At 40.6% G+C, this 26,238-nt stretch overlaps 1 protein-coding gene across 7 annotated transcripts in view; it reads right to left on the bottom strand.

Moving 5' to 3' along the window:
- Positions 1 to 26,238, bottom strand: part of LOC140393076 (exocyst complex component 6-like) — a 246,763-nt gene that overhangs the window by 141,180 nt on the left and 79,345 nt on the right. For all 7 annotated transcript variants that reach the window (XR_011935482.1, XM_072479077.1, XM_072479078.1 and 4 more), the window contains exons 6-13: positions 19,430 to 19,634; positions 17,796 to 17,951; positions 16,406 to 16,474; positions 7,125 to 7,208; positions 6,975 to 7,021; positions 5,979 to 6,099; positions 3,667 to 3,738; positions 858 to 955 (exon numbers count right to left, since the gene is read on the bottom strand). Coding sequence is in view for 6 of the 7 variants with exons in the window: in XM_072479077.1 (XP_072335178.1) it covers positions 858 to 955; positions 3,667 to 3,738; positions 5,979 to 6,099; positions 6,975 to 7,021; positions 7,125 to 7,208; positions 16,406 to 16,474; positions 17,796 to 17,951; positions 19,430 to 19,634 (852 nt within the window). In the remaining variant the exon portion in view is untranslated. The remainder of the gene's footprint in view (positions 1 to 857; positions 956 to 3,666; positions 3,739 to 5,978; positions 6,100 to 6,974; positions 7,022 to 7,124; positions 7,209 to 16,405; positions 16,475 to 17,795; positions 17,952 to 19,429; positions 19,635 to 26,238) is intronic.

Here is a 26,238-nt window from a genome sequence, read left to right on the forward strand (position 1 = left end):
TTTTATACTATTCCCTATCACTTGATGTTTTTATATGTCTAGAATTCCATCAACCTCAGTCTTGAACATACTCAACAACTGAGCCTCTACAGCTCTCCGGGGCAGAGAGTTCCAAAACTTTACCACCCTATTAAAACATTAAATGGCCCTGTGAAATAGCACCGTATTCAACCGAGGCAAACTCTAGACAGACAGCATACACATTATTCTGATTCTGCACTAACATTAGTAGTTGGCATTGCAGCGGTGGAAATGTTTTTAAAATTTAAATAATATTAAATAATTTGTTTCAGATTGGAAATTTTTAAAAAACAAAATGATGGATGTTAGTGCTGGAATGCAGTGCTAGTTATCTTTTGCATCCAGTGTTAGCACCAAATAAGCAAAGTTCATGTGGTTGAAGAGGAAAATTACTTGTACTCTACCCTCCAATTGATCCAACCCCTCAAAGCAGAAGAATACCCCCTGCTATTTCATCTATCTCATGGCCACTCAGTGCCATACTAAGTGTTAAATGAGAGCTTTGGTACTATAGATTTTTGCCTATGGACTGGTTTACATTGCTAAAATTAATTTCACTCATCACTATGGCCAGTAAAATTGTGTCCACGTGGCCAAGTTAACAAGATTCATATCCCTGGGTCAGAATGTTGTAGATCTCATTTCACACTTTAGGTAGCTGCTAAATCTAGCTTTAAGTAAGTTTGCAAATTTAAAAGTGGCAGCTCTATCTGGATGACAATAGTCACACTATCAAGAAATACTGAGATTTAAATTGGATCGTGAAAATAATGATGAACGGCAATGTTTTGATATCAAAGTGACCAGAACAAATTTGTTTCATAAACATTACTAACCTAAACACTATTGCCCATTTCTTTAATAAGGTTTCATTGTACTGATCCCGAATTTCAAGCAACAGATCGAAGAGTCTGTTCACAGGAAATCCATAACTCTAGAAAAGACATTAAAATTAAGAACACATGTGGAATGTCAGAAGAGACAACAAAAATAATCAATTCAGTTTGAAATACAAAACAGCACGATCAATTCTAACCAACTTTTGTGAATTGAAGTTGGTGCAAAAATTCAACATTTTCACGAGTGAAATTATGTAGGATTAGTGGCTGGAGTTTGCAGAATAGTAGTTTCCAATTAGGCTTTTCTGCTCTGAATGGGTTGTAGCTGCATCTGCATGAGCTCAAGCCAGTTTCTTAGCTTCACACAATTCGTTTAAGTGATGGGGGTAGGGAGAGGAACAAAGAGGCACCATTTATACAGTTTTAAATGACTTCAGAACTATGGAACAATGTCTATCTCATGGAATGTCTGTGGCAATAATGCTCATAAGAAAAATACTTGTCCATCGGAATTGTTCTAATGTCTTGCAAATACACTCCAAATCACAACTTCTCCAATGAAAGTAGCTAAATTGTTGGGTGGGTCAGTCCTCGGTTCTCAATAACATAAATCTTCTAATTGTGCTCAGGAAACTCAAAATCCTGGAAACATCTGAAGGTTTGAGGGCAGATCCTACTAAAGGAAAAGATCATTCTTGCTGGTTGGTTGAGAGAGTGGAACTAATAATGCTAAAATATAAAGCAACGTTTAGCATAATTAAAGCCAACCACATTAATTGAAATATTCATAATTCAAGCTTTGGTCCAGTTGTGACCATTAAGGAGGTGGGGGCCAGTGGATGTACAGCAGATGATTAAAGGATTATCCCTCTTGTTTTTCCATTCTTCTCCCAATGCCAATCCTCAGTTTATAATGCTAGAATGTTGCTAATTGCTCCGAGGCCTGACAATTTGGAATTCAAAGATTGAAAGTAAACATAGTATGGTGGAAGATGGAAGGAAGAAATGCATTTAATATGAAGGAAAGGGTAAAAGTTGGCAGGGAAGCTAGCTCAAGGGAGATGTCCCACTGCTGTCCATTAAAGCATTATATGAATTGAAAAAGTGATGTCTGGGCAGCATGGTGGTGCAGTGGTTAGCACTGCTGCCTCACCGCGTTAAGGACCTGGGTTCGATCCCGGCTCAGGGCCACTGTCCATGTGTGGAGTTTGCATATTCTCCCAGTGTCTGCGTGGGTCTCATCCCTCCCAACCCAAAGATGTGAAGGGTAGGCGAGTTGGCCACACTGAATTACCTCTTAATTGGAAAAAAAAATTTAAAGAAAAAAAAAAGTGAGGTTGATGTCTCACAGGCATGATGTCTGTGCTATGGGAAGACTGTTGACAAGTTGCACAAACGTTCTTCTGGCAAAAGTGTAGAGGTATGGGGGCAGTTGACTTTGTTTGATCCTGGCCCAGGGGCATTTAAATCAACTGCAAGATCCCCACTCTTTCTCTGCCCAAGATCAGTTGATAGAGCACAAGTCTAGATATTCAACCAAAGCCTCTGTTCTTGATCCAGTACCATATTTCACAATATATTTACTCAGTCAGCCATGTGCAAAGTTTAGTTTTTTTGCATTTCTCGATTCAAGGGCCCTGCACTATTATTGATGTATCTTTCAGTCCCAGGCCCTTTGTTCCACAGGCAGACGTGATCGGTTTCATTTAAGAGTAATTATCATTGAGAAACAATGTACACACACACACACACACACACAATGTGATGGAGGCGGAAAAATGGATGGAATCTATACAGGAATCAGGATGTGAGGAGCTATAGTTGAGGTAGCTGTTGGAGTCGGTGGGTTTGTAATGAATAGAGATGGTCAGTCTGTCATTGGAAATGGAGAAGGGAGGTTAAGGAAGGGCAGGGAAGGAGAGGTGGACCATAGGAAGGAGAGAGGGGGGGGGAAATTGGAAGCAAAAAAATAAAAACAATACTTTTTCCAGGTCCAAGTTGAAGCGGCGCTAATAAAGTCATCAATGTAATGGAGAAAGAGTTGTGGGAGGAGGCCCAAGTAGGACTGGAACCATCAAAAAGACAAACATAACTGGGGCCCATGCAGGTATCCATGGCCACACCTTTTATTTGCAGGAAATGAGACAAGTTGAAGGAAAAATGATTGAGTGATAGAACAGGATCTGACAGTTGGAGGAGTGGTGGTAGACGGGTACTGTTAAGGCCTCCACTCCAAGAGGCAGAGAACCCTCATTCCCTCCTGGTGGGGGATGGAGGTGCAGAGGAATTGGACAGCCATAGTGAATAGGTGGCAGTTAGGACCAGAGAACTGGAAAATGTTGCTGTGATGTAGGGCACCAGGGGAATCACGAATGTAGTCTGGAAAGATGGGAGAAAGGATAAAAGTGTTGATTAATAAATTCCTCTAACTTCCCGCCCATTTGTCTGCATTTTCATCTCTAGCCCCCAACTTCTCTTACAAACAAGTATGTCTCTCTTCATTGCAGTCTTCCTTGCCTCCATTTGATCAATTCTTACTGAGCTTAATAGGAGAGCCTGTAGACATTTCCTCTACCATCATGGTGTTGAAAACAAGACTTAGTGGAATGCCATCTAATCTAACATTCTTTATTAAATTTGGGTTGGGAACACTTCACTTGTTTGTGTCTACACCCTCCTAAGTCTACAGGCTTGACACCCTTGCCCTCACTCATACCTCTTCATTTACCTTCTTTCTAAAGCTTTTCAAGATTTTGATTACAATACAATTTAAACGTAAACAACCACTTTATGAACTAACACCTACTTGCAAAGTGTCAGCATAAACCACAATTAGATTCTTCAACTCCAAAACAAGGTCAGGATCGGTGCAATAGGACTAGAAATACAAGATTAAAAAGGCAAGTTAATAAAAACATGACTGTGCTCTCCCACACAGGACATCGATACAATGATATTCATTTTAATATCTAGTGGCTGTTATTTTCAATTACCATCTGCAAATTACTTAATAGGACAATACACTTCTATACTTCTCAATAGTTCTATTCTTTTCTTTACCAACTATAGATGATTTTATGATAAATTTCACAGTGATCATATCACAATGATTTATCATTCCCATAAATGGATGGCATTATGCAAAAACAACAGCATGTTGGTAAACAACTACCATTTCACTTGCACTGTTAATTAAAAAATAGGATTATTTCTCAAACTCCGAAATATATATATTATAAAAATAAAATAGATAGATGGGAGTTGCACAATAGATGGGAGTTACTCCATGGTTGTAATGTCATTTCAAGGTTCAGATGATTTTCAAATTTACATGTCTACATCAGTCAATGAAGTAACTAACTCCTATACATTGGGGCAATTACATCCTTCGCATGCATAGCATCAAAAAAATTCCAACCGAGTACTTTCTTCACAGGTATTTTATCCAAGTATTTTATCCAAGACCAAAAGAGGCTCTGAACAACATGGTCAGCCAAAGGTATCGCACCCAAATTGCATTTCTGTCTCTTCTCTTTACATTATTTGTTTTTATTTTTGTACTATTAGTCACATTTGTAGTCAGCAAGACAAAGTTAATGGGGGAGGTTTGTTTGGAGTGTAAACCAGTTGACCAAAAGCCCTATTTTTGTGCTGTAAATGTAATGCTCTATTTAATTACAATTTATACAATCCAGTAGTATGAGCATCCAGTTAGAATTAGAATGACTACAGTGCAGGAGTCCATTCAGCTCATCGAATCTGCACTGACCCTCTGAAAGAGCACCGCTACCTAGGTCCACTCCCTGGTTTAGCACAGGGCTAAATAGCTGGCTTGTAAAGCAGACCAAGGCAGGCCAACAGCACGGTTCAATTCCCGTACCAGCCTCCCCGAACAGGCGCCAGAATGTGGCAACTAGGGGCTTTTCATTGTAACTTCATTTGAAGTCTACTTGTGACAATAAGCAATTTTAATTTCATTTTTTTCATTCCCCCGCCCCATCTTAAGCCCTATGTTTAAGTTAATTTATTTTAAATAAAATTCAGCCACTACACAATTCACATCAACTTCTATAGATGCTTCAGCAAGTAAATTATTTAGTTTATGAACGAGATAATGTTCATACTGTATAGTGAGGATCTTAATTTGATGCACGAGGAAAACACTGCTTCACTGCTGGGGTGTATTTTGAAAACGAGTGTATTTAGAATGATAATTAGGAACTATTTCCTGGTGATACTTTCAATACTGAACTATTCAATCTGATCTAATGAAGAGGTCAGTTGAGACTAATGAGGACAGATTGCAACAATAACAGCAGATTAACTCTACATATTCTAACCTCTGGGACTAAAAGCATGTTTGGAAGGCTAGTCAGTTGTAAATCACTTAAGGATTATGCAAATAGCCTACGCTGTGGCTCAAAGCCCAATTCTACTGAGATAAACAAAAGCTTTGCAGGTCCTCTCCCAAATTTAAGTAACTTTTAATTACAAAAAAAAGTCAAAGAAAGGAGGCATATCCATTCATCACTTTGGCACATACCTGTCAAGGAACACGAGGCACTTGTCCCTTGATAGAATGCTGCCAATGGCAGACATACAACCCTCACAGCCCTGAGATTGTTGACAGCAATCGCAAATATGAAAGAAACAAATTCCAGACTTCCAATGGCAAAAAGATCTTAGATCTCTATGTCATGTCAGATTTCTTTCTGCTCAGCTCACAAAATGAGTGAAGCAAGTCCTTTAAATTTTTCTACTTGTATCATGGAACAAATCCCTTCCACACATAATTTCCAGGTACAGTTTGACTTAGCGATGTTCCATTTTAATGTACATAACTCCCAACTTTCATCTTCAACACCACATGCTGGCTTATTTGCATCAAAAGGGTCTTTCTGCAGAGACTTTGTACATGTGCAGCTATGAAAATCACTGATTATGTTCAAGTCTACATTGGAAAATAACCAACAGGCCAGAATTTGGAGTAGCATCACAAACAAAACAGATGAGAAGGTGAACACCCCAACTTGCCTGCCTCTCCTACGACACTGACATAATGCAAACATGTTTATTTTGTTCATAAATGTATAAAAAGATTTCCATCTGCGAACTTACTGAATGGGTTCTTAAGACAGCAATAATTTTGGAAAGTGCCATGTTCCATAGCTCATCAGTAAATGCTCTGGTCACCAACCCTTGTGTTGCATGTAATATGTGATCTTCCACAACAAAAAATCTAAAATTGAAAACAAATTTAAATATTAAAAAGCACAGTATTATACTACAGAAGTAAAAACTGCAGATTTGTAATATGTGAACTATTTCTATGTAGTTTTATACTTGAATATTAAATGTCATCCATTATTGGAATGGGTTAGTTCAATCAATGGTCTCTATTTGCATATGAGCCTATTCGCACACAGAAAATGTTTTATATATGCTGCATTTGTGAAGAAAGCAGGAAGATAAAATATGCATTAATATAGTGCCTTTCATGATCTCTGATGGTCCAAAGCACGAACAAGCAATGAAGTACTTTTTGAAGGTAGTCACCGTTGAAATTTAGGGAAATGCTGTAGTTAATTTGTGCACAACAAAGGTCCTATAAGCAGCAATGAGATAATGATCTGATAGTCTGTTTCAGGGATGTTGATTGAGGGATAAACATTGGACAGAACAATAGGGAGAACTTCCCTATTTTTCTTCAATAGTATCATGGAATCTTTAACATTCAACTGAGAGGACAGATGAGGCCTTGATTTAATAATCGCTGAAAAGACGCAAGCCCATCAGTGCAGCGCTCGCTTAGTAGCAATCTGAAGCATCATCGTGCTCTATAGATTAAGCCTTTGGCATGGGAATTGAATGTATAACCTTACGACTGAGTGTACGCTACCACTGAACAGTTATGAAATGCCCCTTATATACTTGCATCAGCAGCCTATATCAAGTTTAGAACATGCATGCATAGAAAGTTGCAATGAATCACCACTTTGAGACACTCTTTCCACAACATAAGTGTAGGTCTAAGCCTGCAGCAGAACATAAAGACTAACCCAACAATCTGATTAAAATATTTTCTGTAGCCTGCAACAGAAGATAAAGACTTACCCAACAATCTGATTAAAATATTTTCTGTAGCCTTCAACAGTTTCATGCTTGTATGAAAGTGGGAGAAAAACAAAAGAAATTTAACAGCGGATCAGAAAAATATCAAACACATGATAACATGCAAATCTTAACAATCATTGTTAACAATACCATGTTCGACTGTGGCAGCAATACCAATCCTGCTTGTTTCCTTCTCTGTTTTCTGTAATAGTTCTCGAAAGTTTCTCGATCACCCTACAGCAAAAACATATTGGAAATAACCATTCAAAACAGTTTCATGTATTTAAGAAAGTTTTACTATCTTTTCCTATAATAGTTTCTATTGTTAAATTTTTCCGCTAATCTGTTGCTAGCACTTGTGAAAAGTAGCACCAATAAAATCTTAAGATTGCTTTCTGCTAAAATAGAAATTTTTAAAAAATGATCTGAAGGGTATCAAGTAAATAGCCTAATATGTTGTCTGGAGCATTAGAATCTCATTGCACCACACTCAAATTTACTAAAACTGAATTTAGTGAAGCCCTCCCATGCTCTATCAAACAATACGGTGTTCATATTTTGCCAGTATGTTTATTACACCAATAATGCCACTGGATTTGAAGTTTCAGTTGTATGTTGAACCGGACTAAATTCATTGTTGATTTGACTAAAGTAGTGGACTGAATAATGCTTATGATTGATATTTATACAGACTGCACTTGCAGAAAGTGTTTGAAAGAAGAGACAGATTGACAAAAGTTGACATTCTTAGAATTGAGGGCAAATTATTGACCTGGTTAGGAAATTGGCCAAGTGGTAGGAGCTACAGTAGGGAAACTGGACAGGTACTCTCATTGGCAGGATTTGACTAGTGGCATCCTGCAAAGATTTACACTGAAGTCTCAACTATTCACTGTATTAATTAATGATTTCAATGACGCTCTTAAAAAAAAAACACATCCAATAGATAGGTGGCATTATAAGCACTACAGATCAAGCATGATGCAATATACTTTGCAAATTTATGGTGATAAACACTGTGGCAAATTAATTGCAAGGTAGGTAAATGAACTTAAAAAGGGGATAGAACAGGGTATTACTCAATGGTTACAAGAAACAGTGGAAGTTCAAAAAGACTTTGGGTCCAGGTACATCAATCATTAAAATGTCATGAACAGGTACAGAAATAATCAATGGTCAATATAACGCTAGAGTTTATATCTAAAAGGCTAGAATACAGAGAGTAGAAGTCATGATTCAGCTGTAGAAAGCCCTGGTTAGACCACACCTGCAGGACTGAGTTTTGTGCATCAAACCATAGCAAGGATATAATAGAGACAGATTCAGGGATAAGGAGCATAGTCAAAGTTGGACACAGACCTTACAGGAGTAAAATTAAGAAATGTTTCTAAACATGAAGGATGCAGAAGGAGGCCATTCGGCCCATCGAGTCTGCACCGACCCACTGAAAAAGCACCCTACCTCGGCCCACTCCTTGCCCTATCCCCCACCTATCCTTTGGACACTAAGGGGCAATTTAGCATGGTCAATCCACCTAACCTGAACATCTTTGGACTGTGGGAGGAAACCAGAGCACCCGGGAGGATACAAATGGTCGTTTCCTATTCCTACATTCTCACTAGTAATAGCGTGCCTGAGGAAGTAGCATTGGACCAACAGCTGAAAACTTGTAGAGTGCGAGCTTTGCATAGTCAGCCTAGTTGAGTCACAAACACCTCATTCCTGAGTATACTATAGGATCCTAGGGGGCAGCATGGCGGCACAGTCGCTAAACTGCTGCAAACAACGCTGAGGATGCAGGTTCGATCCCGGCCCCGGGTCACTGTCTGTGTGGAGTTTGCACATTCTCCTCGTTTCTGCGAGGGTTTCACCTCCACAACCCAAAGATGTGGAGGTTAGGTGAATTAGCCACACTAAATTGTCCCTTTAAAAAAACTATCGGATCCCAAAACAGTTGGGTCAAGCAACCGGCTTCTGGGATGATGGTATGGTCCACACCATTGTTGGTATTGGAGCACTGAGTCATCCCTTATTAACTTCAAAGTGTTACTACCCTATTTCTGAACACTTGTATCAAATCTCCCCTTAACTCCTCTGATCCAAGGAGAGTAAGAGAGCAACCCAAGTTTATCTGGTTTCCAGGTAACCCGAACTCAGTTTGGCGAAGAACCCAAAAGCACTGGTTTTCAAATTGACTGGAAGCAGCAAGAGCAAGAGGAACTGCTTCCACCTTCTTGATACATGTACCGGTCTTTGAATAGAGGTCCACGTATGCCCCTGTCCCTATGGCAACATGGCCACATGGGCCTGTCTCTGGGCAGAACTAGGAGATCACCACATTCCCCCTCAGAAAATTACTCAATATCACCTCGAATTAAAGGAGACAGTTTTAAACATAACCAGCTTATAATGTCTTGTGGTCATAACCGTCTCTAAAGGTTTCCCCACTGTCAACAGATCCTCTGATCGCAGTCAGAACCAATGCTTGCTATTCAAGTCCAGGGTCCCTTACCTTTATCTGACTGAGATCAACCAATCTAGAAAGGACTTCAGGTCAATCCTGAAACCTTCCTGATAAATGCATTTTGCATCAATTTGGGCTAACCACTAATTCATAAACAAAGTCTATACAAATAAGTCAAGAAATGGATTCCATGGAATGCCTTGGTATATCAGTTTAAAAGACTATTGCGACATTTGGAAGATGTTAGGAAAATTGTATTATAAATGAAATGGGCAATTTAAGGGTTAAAATATTTTAAAATAATTCTGTTCAGCACTGCCTGGGTGGGTTTAGCAGCCAGCAGATGAAATTGACGAAGGAATATGTTTTTCAGTCTGGGCTAATGCATTGTGGTTTGCCTGGGGTAGTCCCTAGGGAGTTACTGTGCTTAGTAGCCTACAGAGGCAGCACCATAGCACAGTGGGTAGCACTGTTGCTTCACAGCGCCAGGGTCCCAGGTTAGATTCCTGGTTTGGGTCACTGTCTATGCGGAGTCTGCACGGGTTTTCTCCGGGTGCTCCAGTTTCCTCCCACAAGTCCCGAAAGACGTGCTGTTAGGCAATTTGGACATTCTGAATTCTCCCTCTGTGTAAACGAACAGGTGCCGGAATGTGGCGACTCGGGGCATTTCATAGTAACTTCATTGCAGTGTTAATGTAAGCCTACTTGTGACAAAGATTATTTTTTTTAAAAAGAGAGGAGGGCATTACTGGATGGAGCCAAGGAAGGCAGAGGCACATTTTGAAAGCATTAGAGAGGGAGTTGGAGGAGAGATTTGAGAGGAGTTGCCTTCTGATCTGCCTGATGCTGAGCCCACAGTAAGATAGATTGAGATCTGTATGTTTCTTTCCTTGTTGTTTAATGGGAAATTGTATAGTTGTGTTAAGGTGTAAATTGTAAGCTGCTCTTTCTGGGTGTGAAGTTAAAATGTTTAATATTGTAGCTATAATATATTTTAATATTATAGTTATAATAAAGTATTGTTTTAAAAATAACAAAGCCCTATTTTTTCATGCAATCACTCCTGGAGGGAATTTTTTCCACAGTCTTTCAAATGAACTAAAATATTGGGGTTTCAGCCCAGTATCCGAGCCACAGCTGGGGCCTGGTCTGGGATCGTAATTCAATGAAGTACTAGAGGACATATGATCATTGACTAAGAGAAGCACTCTTGGAGAAACCATCTGTCTGCTTTAAACTACTTGTTATAAAGTACTCTTGATCATCCTTTCCAGGAATGCAACACAATTTTCCTGCTAGCGGAACAAAGCAGCTTAGCATTATATGTTTTGATTTTACTGTGGAGGTTATTGCCAGGTCAGAGCTGTTTTAGCCTATTACTTAATTCTTTAAGAACCTGGTATTAATGGTGCAGAGATAATAGGCTTTTCAACTAATAAAAGTAAGTGCAGCATGGCCATTTTATCTATGCTTTTGCTTTTTTAAAAAAAAAACTGAAGAACACTACCCATTATGAAAAAGTTTTACATCTAAAAAAACCCAGCTACTAATAGCTTGGGATTGGTAAATATAATTGATTTAGTGTGTCGCATTGTGCATTGGCAGGTTATGGGAGGTAAATCCATGTTTCTCCAATCATTACATGCCTATATTGTAGTAGCTGTATAACAATGGCACTGACAAATAACATACATCACAATCGAATAAAGAAAGAAAAGAGCTCTTTACAGTGGACCAAAATATATCCAGGATAAATGCTGTACACTAGCCCTTGCTGCATAACATCACACTTTATTTTTGCAAATTTCTAAAATTTACTGGACAAAGATTTTTAAACTGGCTGAATCTATGTCTATCTGTAACCCCTGAACAAAAGGAGCTATCATAGTAGTATCACAGAAACTTGCACTTCATTACCGCTGAAGAAACACCAATGAATTTGGTCTGTCGCCCACAGGGGGTGTGTGTGTGTGTGTGTGTGTGTGTGTGTCAAAGAGAATTGTACTACGGCCGTCTACATTTCATAAGCCAGGCTTGCCAATTGCTAGGGCAAAGGACTCTGCAACCTTCCTTTCAAGTCTTATAAAAAAAATTTTGAGTACCCAATTATTATTTTTTCCACAATTAAGGGACCATAGCCAATCCACCTAACCTGCACTAGTGTGACCAACCCACCTAACCTGCAAATCTTTGGGTTGCAGGGGTAAAACCCACGCAGACATGGGGAGAACGTGCAGCTCCAAACGGACAGTGACCCAGGGCCGGGATTCAAACCCGGGTCCTCAGCGCCGCAGTCCCAGTGCTAACCACAGCGCCACATGCCGCCCTCTCCTTTCAAGTCTTAATGATTGGAACAGTTAATCATCTCTGGAACCCAGACAGGCACACACCCTTTCTCAAAGACACTGTGAAGAGACGAGAAGTCATGTGACATGGAATGCCCTAGCTCGATTTTTAAAAATTTAAAATAAATTTTTAAAAAATACATTTAGAGTACCCAATTCATTTTTTCCAATTAAGGGGCAATTTTAGTGTGGCCAATCCACCTAGCCTGCACATCTTTGGGTTGTGGGGCAAAACCCACACAAACACGGGGAGAATGTGCAAACTCTACACGGACAGTGACCCCAAGCTGGGATCGAACCTGGGACCTCGGTGCCGTGAGTCAGCAGGGCTAACCCACTGTGCCACCGTGCTGCCCCTCCCCCTAGCTTGTTTAACCAGTAATATTGCTTTGCTGTGCTGTATTGAAAAAAACCTTAAATCTTGCAGTTTAGCATATAGAAGCAGAACACAGTAATGGGGCTCTGTCCATATTGAATACCTAGCCCCATCTACAGCGTTTCTATTGGAACTTGATTGCCCATCACTTTGTTTAAAGTCAACGCCGCTGGAAATGAATTATACAGCGCCAGTTTTCAACATGCTAACCTCCGTGAAGGAATAACTCATTGAACTCCAATTCTGGACTCTGGGTCCTTGTGAAATAACTATTTTTCTCCGTGTTCTTTGCCTCTTTTCCAGTAAGAATGTAATGGGGCTACCCCACCTCCCAAATTGGAGTGCGCGCATATAAACAAATACTCAACTTGCAGTTTGCGGTGGGGTTATTAATAAAATTATTGATTTGATCACACCAAAATGAAAGGGTTGGGAGCTATGCCACCACATATTTGGGAGCTTGGGGGGGGGGGGGGGGGGGGAGGAAAGAGGAGAATCCCCTCAAAAGGGTAAAGTAGCCCAAGGTCATCTGGGATTATGGTGACTTTACCATTTATATATCTATTGTGTATTGTCATAAACCTTTCTGTTTATGAACAGGAAATTGTATGAACAGGTGGTGAAAAGAGTAATCAGGGCTCTTTAACCCCCCCTTCTGTCCGCGACAATCACAACAGTACTGTAATACTGAAGCTCCATGAGAAAATGAAGCAAAAGCAGGAAGTTGTACATGTTTGGACCAAGGCTGTAATGAGGTCTGGAGCAGTGTGGTCTCAGCAGAAGGAGCATTAGCGAACAGGTTATTACCAAGTAAGTGCCAAGCATTATCCTTCTCAACACCACCTTCCATTACTTTGCTGATGGCGGAGTACAATTTCATGGGGTGGTTTTTGGATGGATCAGATTGGTCTTGCTTTTTGTGGACAGGACATACCTGATCAATTTTCTACATTTTGGACAAATGCCATTTTTGTAGTTGTATTGAAAACAGCCTGGGTGGGGGCACAGCCTGTTCTAGAGCACAAGTCTTCAGCACTACAACTGGGATGTTTCGGGACCCATAGCCTCTGCTATGTCCCGTGCACTCAAACTGTTGCTTGATATCACAAGAGCAAATCAAATTGAAGATTGGCATTTACGATGCTGGTAGTGGAGGAGGATCATCCATTTAGCACATCTGGCTCAAGATGCTTGCAAATGCTTTCATCAGCCTAGTCTTGTGCACAAACATACTGGGTTCTAGCTGAATTGAGGATCGGGTTGATTTTGGAGCTCATTCCTCCCATTACTTGTTTACCATTCACGACTGGATCTGGCAGAACTTTGATTTGATCTGCCAGTTATGGAATTACATAGCTTTGTCTGCAGCATATTGGTTCTGATGTTTAGCATGCTATGTTGGCACCTCATTTTCAGATATGCCTGGTGCTGCTCCTGGAATGCTCTCCTATACTCTTCATTGAACCAAGGTTAGCCCTTTGGCTTGATGGTGATGGTAGAGTTGGGGATATGCCAGGTCACGTGGTACAGGTGGTTGAAACAATGCTGCTACTGCTGATGGCCCATTGTGTCTCAGGGAGCCCAGATTCAAGCTCCTAGATCTAAGCTGAATCTATTCCATTTAACATGGTGGTAGCACCACATAGCGCAATGGAAGGTGGGTCTCGTCTCCACAACCACTGTATAGTGGTCACGCTTACCACTACTATCATGGACAGATGCACCTGTGACAGTTAAGTGTAATAAGTTCACGGAGGCAGAAGTCCCTTCACCAGAATTCCTTTTATTTACAAAACCGACAGTAGTACAACCATGGGCATTCAGCCTGCTGTCTACACTGGGAGTGTAGAGAATCTGACACTCCCTGTTATATACAGAGAAGAGGTTCCCTGATTGGGATACTAATCAGGGAACGCATTCTAATTGGCCAATCTCAAAGGCCTGGTCCAAGTCATTACAGTTAGATTAGCAAAGACGAGGTTGGTAGTCTTTCCCTGGTATTGATTCTCTTGCCACAATTGGAGGGCAAGACTGGCAGACATGTCCTTCAGGACCTGGCCAGCTCAGTAAGTGATGAGATTACTGAACCACTTGGTAATGCACATTGAAGCCCTCACCCAGAGTGCATTCTTTGCCCTTGCTACCCCCACTGCCTCGTCCAAATGATTATCAACAGGGAGGATTACTGATTTATCATTTGAGGGAGGGCAGCAAGTGGTAATCAGCAGCAAGTTCTGTTGTCCATAGTTGACCGGATTTTCATGGAGTCCAGAGTCATGGTGAAGATTCCCAGGGTGACTCCCTCCCTCCCAATTGTATACCACTCTGCTGGAGAGGTAGGAAATACCGATGGCTTGCGATGGAAAAATCTGTAGGATTCTGTGAGTACCACCACAACTTGGAGTAGTCTCTGGGGCAGCTCCCAAATTGGTATGTCCCCAAATGTTAGTGAGGACTTTGTAGGGTAAACTGGCTGACGCATTCCTTTGCGTCAGATGTCTAAGTTGATGTTGTGCAGTCTGTTATGTTTACTTCTTATTTTACCTTTTGGCAGTTTGATATAATTGGGTGGCTTGCTAGGCCATTTCAAAGGTCAGTTAAGAGTCAATCACATTGCTGTGGATCTGGATCACATATAGGCCACATTCGGAATTTGAACGTTTAACATTTCGAAATCAGCTGAAAACTGAATGTAAAGCACATCCTGAACTAATTAACACTGCTATAACAAGTGTACAATCTGCAATCTGTTTTGCGCCACCTCACATAAGTATTGACCCTCCTGAATAAATGTTTGATATTTGTTCAACTTTTCTTAAATTAATTTTGAAAAGCTCAACTAGGGAGAAACTCAGAAAAATATTCCAGCCGTTCAACTACCCTGGGCATTTGGACACACCAATATTCACAGACTGGCTGCCAAATAGCCTCATTTTGTGCAATAAAATTATCTTCAGTTAAAAGCTATTACCAAATATTGAAGTTAAAGCCAAGACCTGCAAGTGAAATCTGTTCTTAAGACACAGATGTTAATAGGAATTTACTTATGTTACATAATTGCAAAACATGTTGTCTCATGAGCTTTTAAAACTCAAATTAGCTTCAGTTAAGAAAAATTGACAGCTGATATATTTTCAGATGAAACTTCAAGTACGTTGTGAGAAGATGATGACAGTATCACATAGCACCACAGCCAAGCTTTTCCATAAAAGGTGTGGATATAGGAGTTTATAGGGAGACACTAACTAACAAGTTAAATAAAGGGGAACTTGAAGACGTAGTATATTTAGATATCCGGATATTCAATGAGGTGCCACAGAAGGTTATTACACCTTCATGGGGGGTGGGGGTAATATATTAGCATGGCAGAGTAGGGATAAGCAGGCTCTTTGGAGTTGGCAGGCAATGGAGGCTGAAGAAATGCACCCTCCCCCACACCGCCTCTCCCCCACCCCCCCCAACACACACACACTTTCTTTTTAAAAGGAGCCTCTTTCACTGTGTTGTAGTCGTACACTCCACACATGAATTATTTAAATTCAAGTCATAGGAAAACTTAAGATAATTGCTGTAGATTGTGTACAACGACATATTCCTTTTATTCATAATCTTCCCTGCCTCAATTTTCACACAATTCGGCTGAAAAACATTGCTTGCTACAGAAGCGCAAAGCAGTTTAGTACCCAATTCATTTTTACTTCCAATTAAGGGGCCATCAAAGCAAAATTAGTGTTTGTACCGTTTGGCGTTGTATATTTTTTTTACTGTTTTAATAAAAAGATATGGCCGGGGCGAGACCCACGGAGACACGGGGAGAATGTGCAAACTCCACACAGACAGTGACCCGGGGCCTTGGTGCCATGAGGCAGCAGTGCTAACCACTGTGCCACCTTGCCGCCCTCAATACATCTATACAGCTTTTTAAATCTCCTTATTCTTATTTGATGAGCATAACCATTATACTATTGATCAGCAGTTGAAGGAAGAAACGAGATCCAGGTGTTTATTTGATATAGATTTCTGAGTGAAACAGGTATACATCTCCTGACTCCACTCTCCTCCTGTATCAGTAAGTGTCATTTTATATGTGCTCAAGTAACCATTTAATTAATACCTCCACCTGTAGAACTTTCTCAACTGATACAAGAGATATTGATTGACAAGAGTTATTGATTGTCAATAATATAAAGTACAAATGCATGATCAACTTTAAACAGAACCATTGAAAAATTTGGAGAACACTTACCAAAATGGTGTATATATGCAGACATCTGTAAACAGGAGAGAAATCCACTAAATCCTGGGCAGTGAGAACCTGTGGATTAAGTGCATTACCTTGGTTAATGTTCTATGATTTGACATTGACAAACATCTAACTGCACTAGCAGTTATTCTGCAAACGTAAATTAACGTGTTAAATTTTAACATCTGATTACAAAAAATGTTGAGCACAGATACCTCATAATTGTACCTTCAAGATGCCCAGAAAGATGAGTCCTCAGCTCATAATGGGAAAGGTTCCCCATCAGAGTTCCAGACTCATGCTCCACCTTCAGACAATCATACCTCGTGAGTGCCAGAGCATTACTCAGATCAGCTCATAAAACAGAATTGCATACTAGGCAGGGCAAATTAAAATAGTTTTATAAACTGCTGCTAAAGAAACGCATCCCACTGTTTGCCCATAGATAAGCAGATCAAGCGCCTGCTCTGGTTGTCCATTGAACTCACTGGTCGAGAATAGCTGTCACAGATTTCTCACACAGGAGATTTATATTTTATACTTTTGCAACATTTAGGGTGCGATCTTCCCAAAAGGGAACAAGGTTCCCGAAAGTGTGGGTTTAGCTGCGTGTCTCCTGGCATATGCAGTGCCGAGAAACACGTGCCCATTCAACGCGGCAGGCTTTGAATAAAGGGCCTAAAGCGGGGAACATGGGACTAAGGTAGCACCATTTCTTTTTCAAACGGGGAGCTCCACTTGTTGGAACTCCCTGTTGTAGCGAGAGAGCAGGACGCCATTTAGAAATGGCATCCCAATCTCAGAGGCCCACAAACCCCCCCCCCCATACCCAAGGCAGCCAACCCCGGCCCAAACACATGCACAAGAAGATGGCCGCTTGGCACCTTGGCAGTGCCACCCTGTCCCCTTGGAGACCCCCACAAGTTCCGTTCCGTCTGGTCCCCATTAGTGGGGACCAGTACCAAACAGCACTCGCCCGAGGCAATGGGATTGAACCCCAAAGCCTCAGGTGCCTTGGGAATCTGCACAGAGTGAGGTTTACTGCCCCGCTCTAATATGCAGATGTGCCAAAAACTGATCCCGCCCATCAACATCATGGGTTTGCGTTGAATCTCGCGAGGCGTTGCGAGCCGGGTAGATCCTGGGATCGGGGTCTCCCGGCTTTCACCGGTCACATTGCACGTTGCAACCGGCCACGTTGCACCACGCCGAGCTGCTTTTCCGGCGCAGCGTGGCCAGAAGAGACCAAGTTTCGTACAGAATAGAACGCAATAGAAAGGCACACTAATTGGTGAAAAAAAGGCACCTTTTGATCCCCACAAATATATGCTTGTGTGTATTTTGTCATGTAATTAATAAAACTGTCTAAATAAGGAACAATTATTAAAATTACCTCCTCTTCATATTCGTCTTCATCATCTTGAAACTGTTCTGATGTTGCTATATCTGTGTGCCCGGGGACTATACCATTGGCAACATACAACTTCCTTTCATTGCTGTTATTTGTTTGCTTCTTTACAACACTATTGAAAGTTCTTTGCTGTTGAGACTGTGGATCATCAGTACAAAGTCAATTGAAAATATTCCAGACAGTTGCTTTGATGAACTTCTTCAATCAATCATTCAGTTAATGTTTATATTTTACTTTTTTCTTCTGCATATTCTGAAGAAGCTTATTGATCTGACACTATGCAGCAATACAGATCATTCTAAATTACCCACAATTAAAATCGAGATGGTATATTGTACGATAATGCATCCCATATCTTGATCAAGTTTATAATGAATTTAACTTGTCCCCATTGTAATATGTCACATCAATGATCTACATGAGAAAAGTACTCTACTCTTTCCAGAATAGTTGTCTTAATAACTTGGCTCCTCCTCCTCAGAAGGGATCAGCATCTATTCCAGCCAAAGGCCACCTAACAAGGTTCACAGTTGAAAGACTCAAAATGAAAAGTATTCACGCAATTTGAATTCTAACCGACTGCTAAATGAACTCAGAAATCTATTAAACCATGACTTGAATATTAAGCTTCTAAACCGCATCCTAGCACTTGAGATTATTAAAGACTAATGTCTCAATGGTAAAATGTCTGAAAAAGACCCCAATATGTGTCTGAGTAACTCTCTTCGAACAAGAGGGAATCCAATTTACCAGGATTCCATGAAGCTATCTTCTGACTGGAACTGGACCTCTTTCCTCCCAGGAGGGATTGCATATATTTTATTTTAGAACACCCTTTTTCCTGAACTCATCCTTGAAGACGTTTTGGCAATTTAATAATTACAAAATTCCTTTCTTCAGTTGATTTTCAGGGAGTTAATCCCAAGTTAACAGGGAGATAGATGACTTATAGAAATTTCAAGAAATATAAATACCATGCTATTATCTAACCATCAGAGAACAGTCTTCAGTATGACAAGGGAGTCCATCAGTGTTCTATTAATTCCACAGTAAATTTGTCCAAAATCCTCCCTGGAGATCCAAATGGGAAACTGTGATTTGAACCTCTGTCGTAGCTCCAAATTAACATTCCAGTAAACTAGCATCAACATTCAGTTTTTGCCCGTCACTAATTTTCTCCTCTTCCCTTCCGAAAGCTGGGATATAGATCCGTGGATGCAGACATCCTTTGGTACTTCACAGAGCTACCCATTTTCCATGTGAAAACCTGGTTACCAAAGCACAAGATCCTGTTCTCACTGGTTATCCATGTGTGCTTGTCAACAACCAAAATTAAATCATGGATAATCATGTGCAGTGGGAATACTGGATAACATTTCTTCTCTTGAACATCTGTGCCAACTGCTGTGATCCAGCCTTGGCTAAACTGACTAATAGCAGAGACCAGAGAATCCGACTGCCCCAGTTTGTCCGACTCAGCATACCTCCACAAGTTACATTTACCCACTGAGTTGCTAAGTCTGAATTTTAACAAAACGAACCATATCACACATACAAAAAAAAGCAAAAATTAGATGTTATAAAAAAGCCTGAAAATTAAATTAATGTTTTCTCACTTGCTTCATGGCCATTTCTCCTATTTTATCAGAATGTTTCCGAATACTTTCTAAAAAGTCTTTCAAATCAGACATCGAAATTTCCTTGACCTCTTCTCGCAGCCTTGGAATATTTTCTGTCATGATCTGACAGAAACGGTACTGATGAACCTGGGGAAGATATGTATTTTCTAGAAGGTCCATCGTTTTCAATGCAGAATAATATCTGGGAGATAAAACAAATTATATGCATCAAAACATGTTCATCGCACCAAGTGGAATTTAAAAAAAATCTAGTGAACCATTAATAAAAACAAAATTAAAAATGAGAAAGTAATATCTCTAGTTCGCCGCAGTATTCATGGAGTCAATGACTACATAAGGTAATAACATTTCAAGCATCAGTCCCTCTAATACATCATCACCTCTTTGGGAAGATAACAGCCATTTAAAGATATCAATCATCATAAGTTCTTTCAACTGCCAGGAACTCATCCACTTTCCCTTTGAAACTTTTTGTTCAACTAGATGTAATGGCAGTTTTTCCCATAGGATGATCAATCTTTCTGGGGGGAAAATTTGGTCCAAATTGCCTATTTATTTCATTTTGTTTCACCTTGAATCAATGCTCATGGCTCAAGAATTCTTTTATCTGTTTGCAACTCCTTAGAAATGTTTAAATCTAGCAAATTTCTCTTCAACCTTTCTTCTCAAGGCAAAAATCTCAGTGAACCTCTGTTTTGTATGTATTTATGCACAAGAACAAAGCATCAGACTATTTTTTCTGTCAATGTCACAAGTACCATGGCATCGCTTCAGCTGTCTGACCTTCCACAATAGAGAGGGATCCACCCAATCTACACAAACTATAAATATGAAAAGGTATTTTACTGATAAAGGCTCAAAATGTAGCAGTCAGAATTTTTTGTATTCTGCCTAAAACTACACTGCACATTTTCAATCCGTGTCTTTCCCTTTACATTAGGAAAACACCTGGAAAGGGTGCCTTTAAAAAACATATTGCTGATTGAATTCTTTTTATCTTCAATGCAAATGGAATACTTTTTTGCCTGCAATGTGCCAGAATCAGGATATCCTGTAAAGCTCATGTGTTACCAGTACATTTGAACAGCTTTGACTCAATTATAATCGTAGCAGCCCACGTGATACGATTGCGAGCTGAGGCTTCAAGCTCAAATGGAGAACTTTTATCCCGGATGCCTCTGGATCAGGTGCACTTCTATTTTATCTAATACCAACACAGCATGGTATATTTGTTAGGTTATGCTCTTATCACATTTTGAAAACAGCAATGCCCAAAATGCACCCATGATGTAACTACAGGAAGATATATTCATAATAGCATCAAAGTCACATAAACCATTTTATTCAAATTATACCGATCAGCTTATCTTTGCACTGTTGGAAACCCTGACTTTTGAGATCAACAGTCATACATAATCCCTCTTAAATCCATTCTGCAACCCCGCTCTAATTATATCTGTCTGTAGAACAAGACTTTGGCCTTTTAACATCTGTTCTCATAAAATATGGAGGCCCTTTTAATTTGCAGGTCAAGGTTTGAAATAAATATTCAAATTCTTTTGGAAAAACAGTGCAAGGCGAACAAAATAACACCCTTCAGAAATGTTGATAAATGCCTTTGGCAGTGACAAATGTATCTCAATCATTTTATTTACAAGAGCTATGAAGCATAATTTATGCAAATGCTCAATAAAACCTCGGACATTTATGTGCAGGTTTTGTACATTAACCAAGCCCATTTATCATTGCACATATTCTTCAGATTAAGGTTGTGAAAAAACAAAATATGAAAATAGGTAGGTCAGGCTTGAATTACTAAAACAGATTTAATAAGCCCAAAGCAAAAAATTATTTTCCAATCTGTCCAGCTGTTAAGTTGAATGTGGAATCAGTATTTTAACAAGTTATTTTTTACTTATTTTAGCTGATGAACACATCAACTTTTGAAACTCTCCTGCGCAAATATAAGCTTTTTCATTTATTACTTGAAGCTGTTCAGCAGCAACACCGTTATGAATAATTTATATATTGTATCATAAGCCATTAACCCAAGTAACTCCCTAACCCAATATTAGCAAAACCCTGTCAGGCACAATGATCTTTTAATGACAGACAAGTTTATATATGACCCACTATTAGATTTCACTTTTACTAATTGCACATTAAATAGAAGCACATAATCGGCTTCAATTGGGCTAGAACATTGAGCAAGGTGACTTTTCTTGGAGAATGTACCTAAATCTAAAAGAAAAAAGAAGATTTCTGCTGGACACTACTTACAAAAGTACGGTCATCGGTTTGGATACTGGGTTTGGATTTAGAAGACATGTTTAACAATTATTTTGCTGCCATTCATCATGATGCTTGGATAGGATATAAACTGATCAGGTGATATTAATCAGATGCCATTATGGGGCAGTAAGTAATTTCAAAATCTAATACTCTCAAGGTCAATACATTTCTGCTTGAGCTAGCCACTTGTGCCACATTACAGAATTACTCGAACCAAAGTGGTTAAAAAAAATATTGCAGAAGTTATGGGCCCTGACCACATCACAGAAGTATCATAGCAGTGGTCCTAAAGGCTTGAGCTCCAGAACCAGTCGCATCCCTAGCCAAGCTGTTCTAATACAGCTACAAACGCTGGCATCTACAGACAAGGTGGAAAGTTGGCCAGGCAAGCCCTGTCCATAAAGGACAAATCCGATTCGACCAATTACTGTCCCATCAGTCCACTCTTGATCAGCAGCAAAGTGATGAAAGGTGCCATCAACAGCACTATCAAGCAGCACCTTACACAGCAACAACCTGCTCACCAATGTTCAGTTTGGGTTCCTCCAGGGCCACCTAGTTTCTGACCTCATTACAACTTTGGTTCAAACATTAAACAAATGAGCAGAATTCAAGAGGTGAGGCAAGTGAGACTGAGCAAGCTAATTGAGGCAGCAAGGAGTCCGGGCAAAATTGAAGTCGGTGGGAATTTGGGGGGAAAAAAATCTACTGGTTGGAGTCATATGCAGTACAAAGGAAGATAGTTACGATTGTTCAAGACCAATCATCTCAGCCCCAGGATATCACTACAGGAGTTCCTCACAGCAGTGTTCGAGGTCCAACCATATTCAGGGGCTTCAATGGCTTTTCCGCCAACATGCAGTCAGACATGGGGATGATCACTGGTAATTGCAGTATTCAGTACCATTCATGATTAAGGAAAGATAGTGGCATTGTGCTGTTGCACTGGATGTGTAATCTCTGATGTTCTGGGGACACTATTCAAATCCCAGCAGCAGCTGGTGGAATTTAAATCTCAATCAATAAATCTGGAATTGAAAGTTAGTCTCAGTTATGGTGATCATGAAATTATATCAACTGGAGTAAATCATAGAAGTCCTACAGTGCAGAAGGAGGCCATTCAGTCTGCACAGACCCTCTGAAATAGTATCCTACCTAGGGCCACACCCCGCCCTATCCCATAACCCCAAGATCCCACCTAACTTGCACATCCCTGGACACTAAGGGGCAATTTAGCGTGGCAAATCCACCTAACCTGCACATCCTTTGGACTGGGGGGGAAAATCCATGCAGACACAGAAAGAATATAGAAACTCCACAGTAACTCCACAGTCATCCAAGGCGGAATTGAACCCAGGTCCCTGGCGCTGTGAGGCAGCAGTGCTAGCCACTGAGACATGATGGGCCAACAGGCTTTCCCAGTGACACCCACATCCCATGAAAGAATAAATTAATTATTCCTCAGATACTGAAACAGTCTATGTCCAACTGCAGCAAGACTTGGACAGCACTCAAAATTGGGTTGCTAAGTGGTAAATAACATCACTGCACAAGTGCCAGGCAACATGAGAGAATCTAACCACTGCCCCTCCAATTGGCATTACCATTGCTGAATCGCCCACCATCAACATTCCATTGACCACAAACTGATCTGGGCCTGCCATATAAATACTCCAATGAAAAGACGAACTCTGCAGTAAGTAACGCACCTCCTGAATCCCCCAAATCTGTCCACCATTGACAAGGCACTAGTCAGAGCATGGCTCATAACACTGACGCTCATCATCTGGGACAAAGCAGCCCACATGATCGGCATCCCGTTCATCACCTTGAATATTCGCACCCTCCACCACCTGGAGGTAGTGGCTGTGGTGCATACCGTACGCAAGATGCATTGCAGCAATTTGCCATGCATCCTTCAACAACAGCTACCAAACGTGTGAACCAAGCACAATAGACGCCTGGGAGTACAACTATCTGCCAATTTCCATCCAAAGTCATGCAGCAGCCCAACCTGGATCAATGTTGCAGTTTCTTCACTGTCATTGGGTCACACTTCTGGAGCTCCCTCCCCAGCAACACTGAAGGCATAACAAAACCTGGTAGATTGCAGTGATTCAAGAAAGCAGCTCACCACCACCCTCTCAAGGGCAATTAGGGATGAGCAACATACACTGGTCTTACCAGTGATGCTCATCCCACAAAATTAATGCCAAAAAATTAATTCATTTGAAACATTGATTGCCTTTTGTTTTAATTTTTAAAAACAATTTAGCGTACCCAATTCATTTTTTTCAATTAAGGGGTAATTTCGCATGGCCAATCCACCTACCCTGCACATCTTTGGATTGTGGGGGCAAAACCCAGATAAATACGGGGAGAATGTGCAAACTCCACACGGACAGTGACCCAGAGCCGGGATCAAACCTGGGACCTCGGCACCGTGAGGCAGCAGTGCAATCCTCTGCGTCACCGTGCTGCCCTTTGTTTTAATTTAGAAAATACAATTCAGTTCAAGCCAAGTTTTCTTTACATGCAAGCATTTCCAAGATTGCACTATTAAAGATTTATTTAAGAATTAAGGGACGAATGAGACAAACTTTACAATCAATCATTCCAAGCAAAATATAAAACATGGTAGAAAGAACAGTAGAATAATGCACAGTCAAATTAAGGCCTTTATTAAGATTCAAAGTTGAACAGTCATTGTTAATTCCTTATACGATTGAGATATGGAGTGGATTATTCTTAAATCATCTTTTAATTCAGGCAGTTGTTTTGAATACGATATTTGGAGCTAAAAGATTTGTCTGCAGGTAACAAGTATGAAATTTGGAAATTAGCAGCGATCGCGCGAAAGGGTGGCAGTGTTGACCATGTCTGTTCTACTATGTTCTGTATCACAGTTGTGCAAGGCATCGGAGTAACTGTAGCAATTAGGGCCAAGAAAGACTTTGCAAGCCCTGCCGAGAACTCATTCAAGGGCTTTATATTCCTTCTTTATGATTCCTTTCAACCACACAGGTACGCCATATTCCAATACAAGGCAAATGAAAGATGTAAACAAAATGGTTAAGATCATTGCTTGGGAGGAAGTGGCATTTCAGTTTCCGAAGCATGTACAAAGGGCTGATTGCTCACTTAACACTATCTTTAAAATAAATTTAGCGTACCTAATTCATTTATTTTTCCAATTAAGGGTCAATTTAGCATGGCCATTTCTGCACATTAAAAAAAAAATTTATTCAAGGGATGTGGGCGTCGCTGGCTGGACCAGCATTTATTTATTTTTTATAAATATAGAGTACCCAATTCATTTTTTCCAAATAAGGGGCAATTTAGCGTGGCCAATCCACCTACCCTGCACATCTTTGGGTTGTGGGAGTGAAACCCACACAAACACTGGGAGAATGTGCAAACACCACACGGACAGTGACCCAGAGCCGGGATCGAACCTGGGACCTCGGCGCCGTGAGGCAGCAGGGCTAACCCACTACGCCACCATGCTGCCCTGGCCAGCATTTATTATCCATCCCCTATTGCCCTTGAGGGGGCAGTTAAGAGTCAACCACATTGCTGAGGGTCACATGTAGGCCAGACCAGGCAAGGATGGCAGATTTACTTCCCTAAAGGACATTAGTGAACCAGATGGATTTTTACAACAATCTGCAGAGGTTTCATGGTCATCATTAGAGTTTTAATTCCAGATTCTTTTATTGAATACAAAATTCATCATCTGCAGTGGCTGGAATCGAACCCGGGTCCCCAGAGCATTACCCTGGGTTTCTGGTTTACTAGTCCAGTGGCAATACCATTACGCCACCCCTCCCCTTGTTGTGGGGGTGAGACCATGCAAACTCCACACGGACAGCACCCTGGGACTGAACCTGGGTCCTCAGCGCCGTGAGGCAGCAGTGCTAACCACTTTGCTGCCATGCTGCTCTCTCATTTAACAATATACCTGATGTGTACATTTTATTTTAGATCTGCCTGGATAAATATGCCCAACAGTTTGATGGAGTTATGATGTTGGATTCTGGCATCGTTTAATGACAACATTGAGAGAGGTGGCTGGTTTCTTTTGTGCAACGCACAGGTCAATAATCATGCACTTTTTAGGGTTGAGGGACACTGCATTCTCTACAATCAGTTGTGAAATTGTTTAAGGGCAGCTAGTATGCAGGATTCAGTGTAGATGCTATGTTTTCAATGACAGTCAGGTCTCAGATCTTTAAAGTGGTGAATGGCTGTCCTCTGCAGTCAGCATTGTTGATTACGACTAGGATCATCCTAACTCCCCGGTTACGTGTGAAACCACACTGACATTTTATTGGTGAACTTAACACAAAACAATGTAAAATAAAATGAAACTGCAGCAGATCAGAAAAGCCACGTTAGCCATCAATCCCAAAAGTACCAATGGTCCTCCAATTCGGAATCCAACTGTGCCTTCAATGCTCTGTCCAGAAGCCCATCGCTATATTGGCCTTTCG

The sequence above is a fragment of the Scyliorhinus torazame genome, chromosome 16 (genome assembly GCF_047496885.1).
Source record: "Scyliorhinus torazame isolate Kashiwa2021f chromosome 16, sScyTor2.1, whole genome shotgun sequence".
In the NCBI taxonomy this organism is placed as follows: domain Eukaryota; kingdom Metazoa; phylum Chordata; class Chondrichthyes; order Carcharhiniformes; family Scyliorhinidae; genus Scyliorhinus; species Scyliorhinus torazame.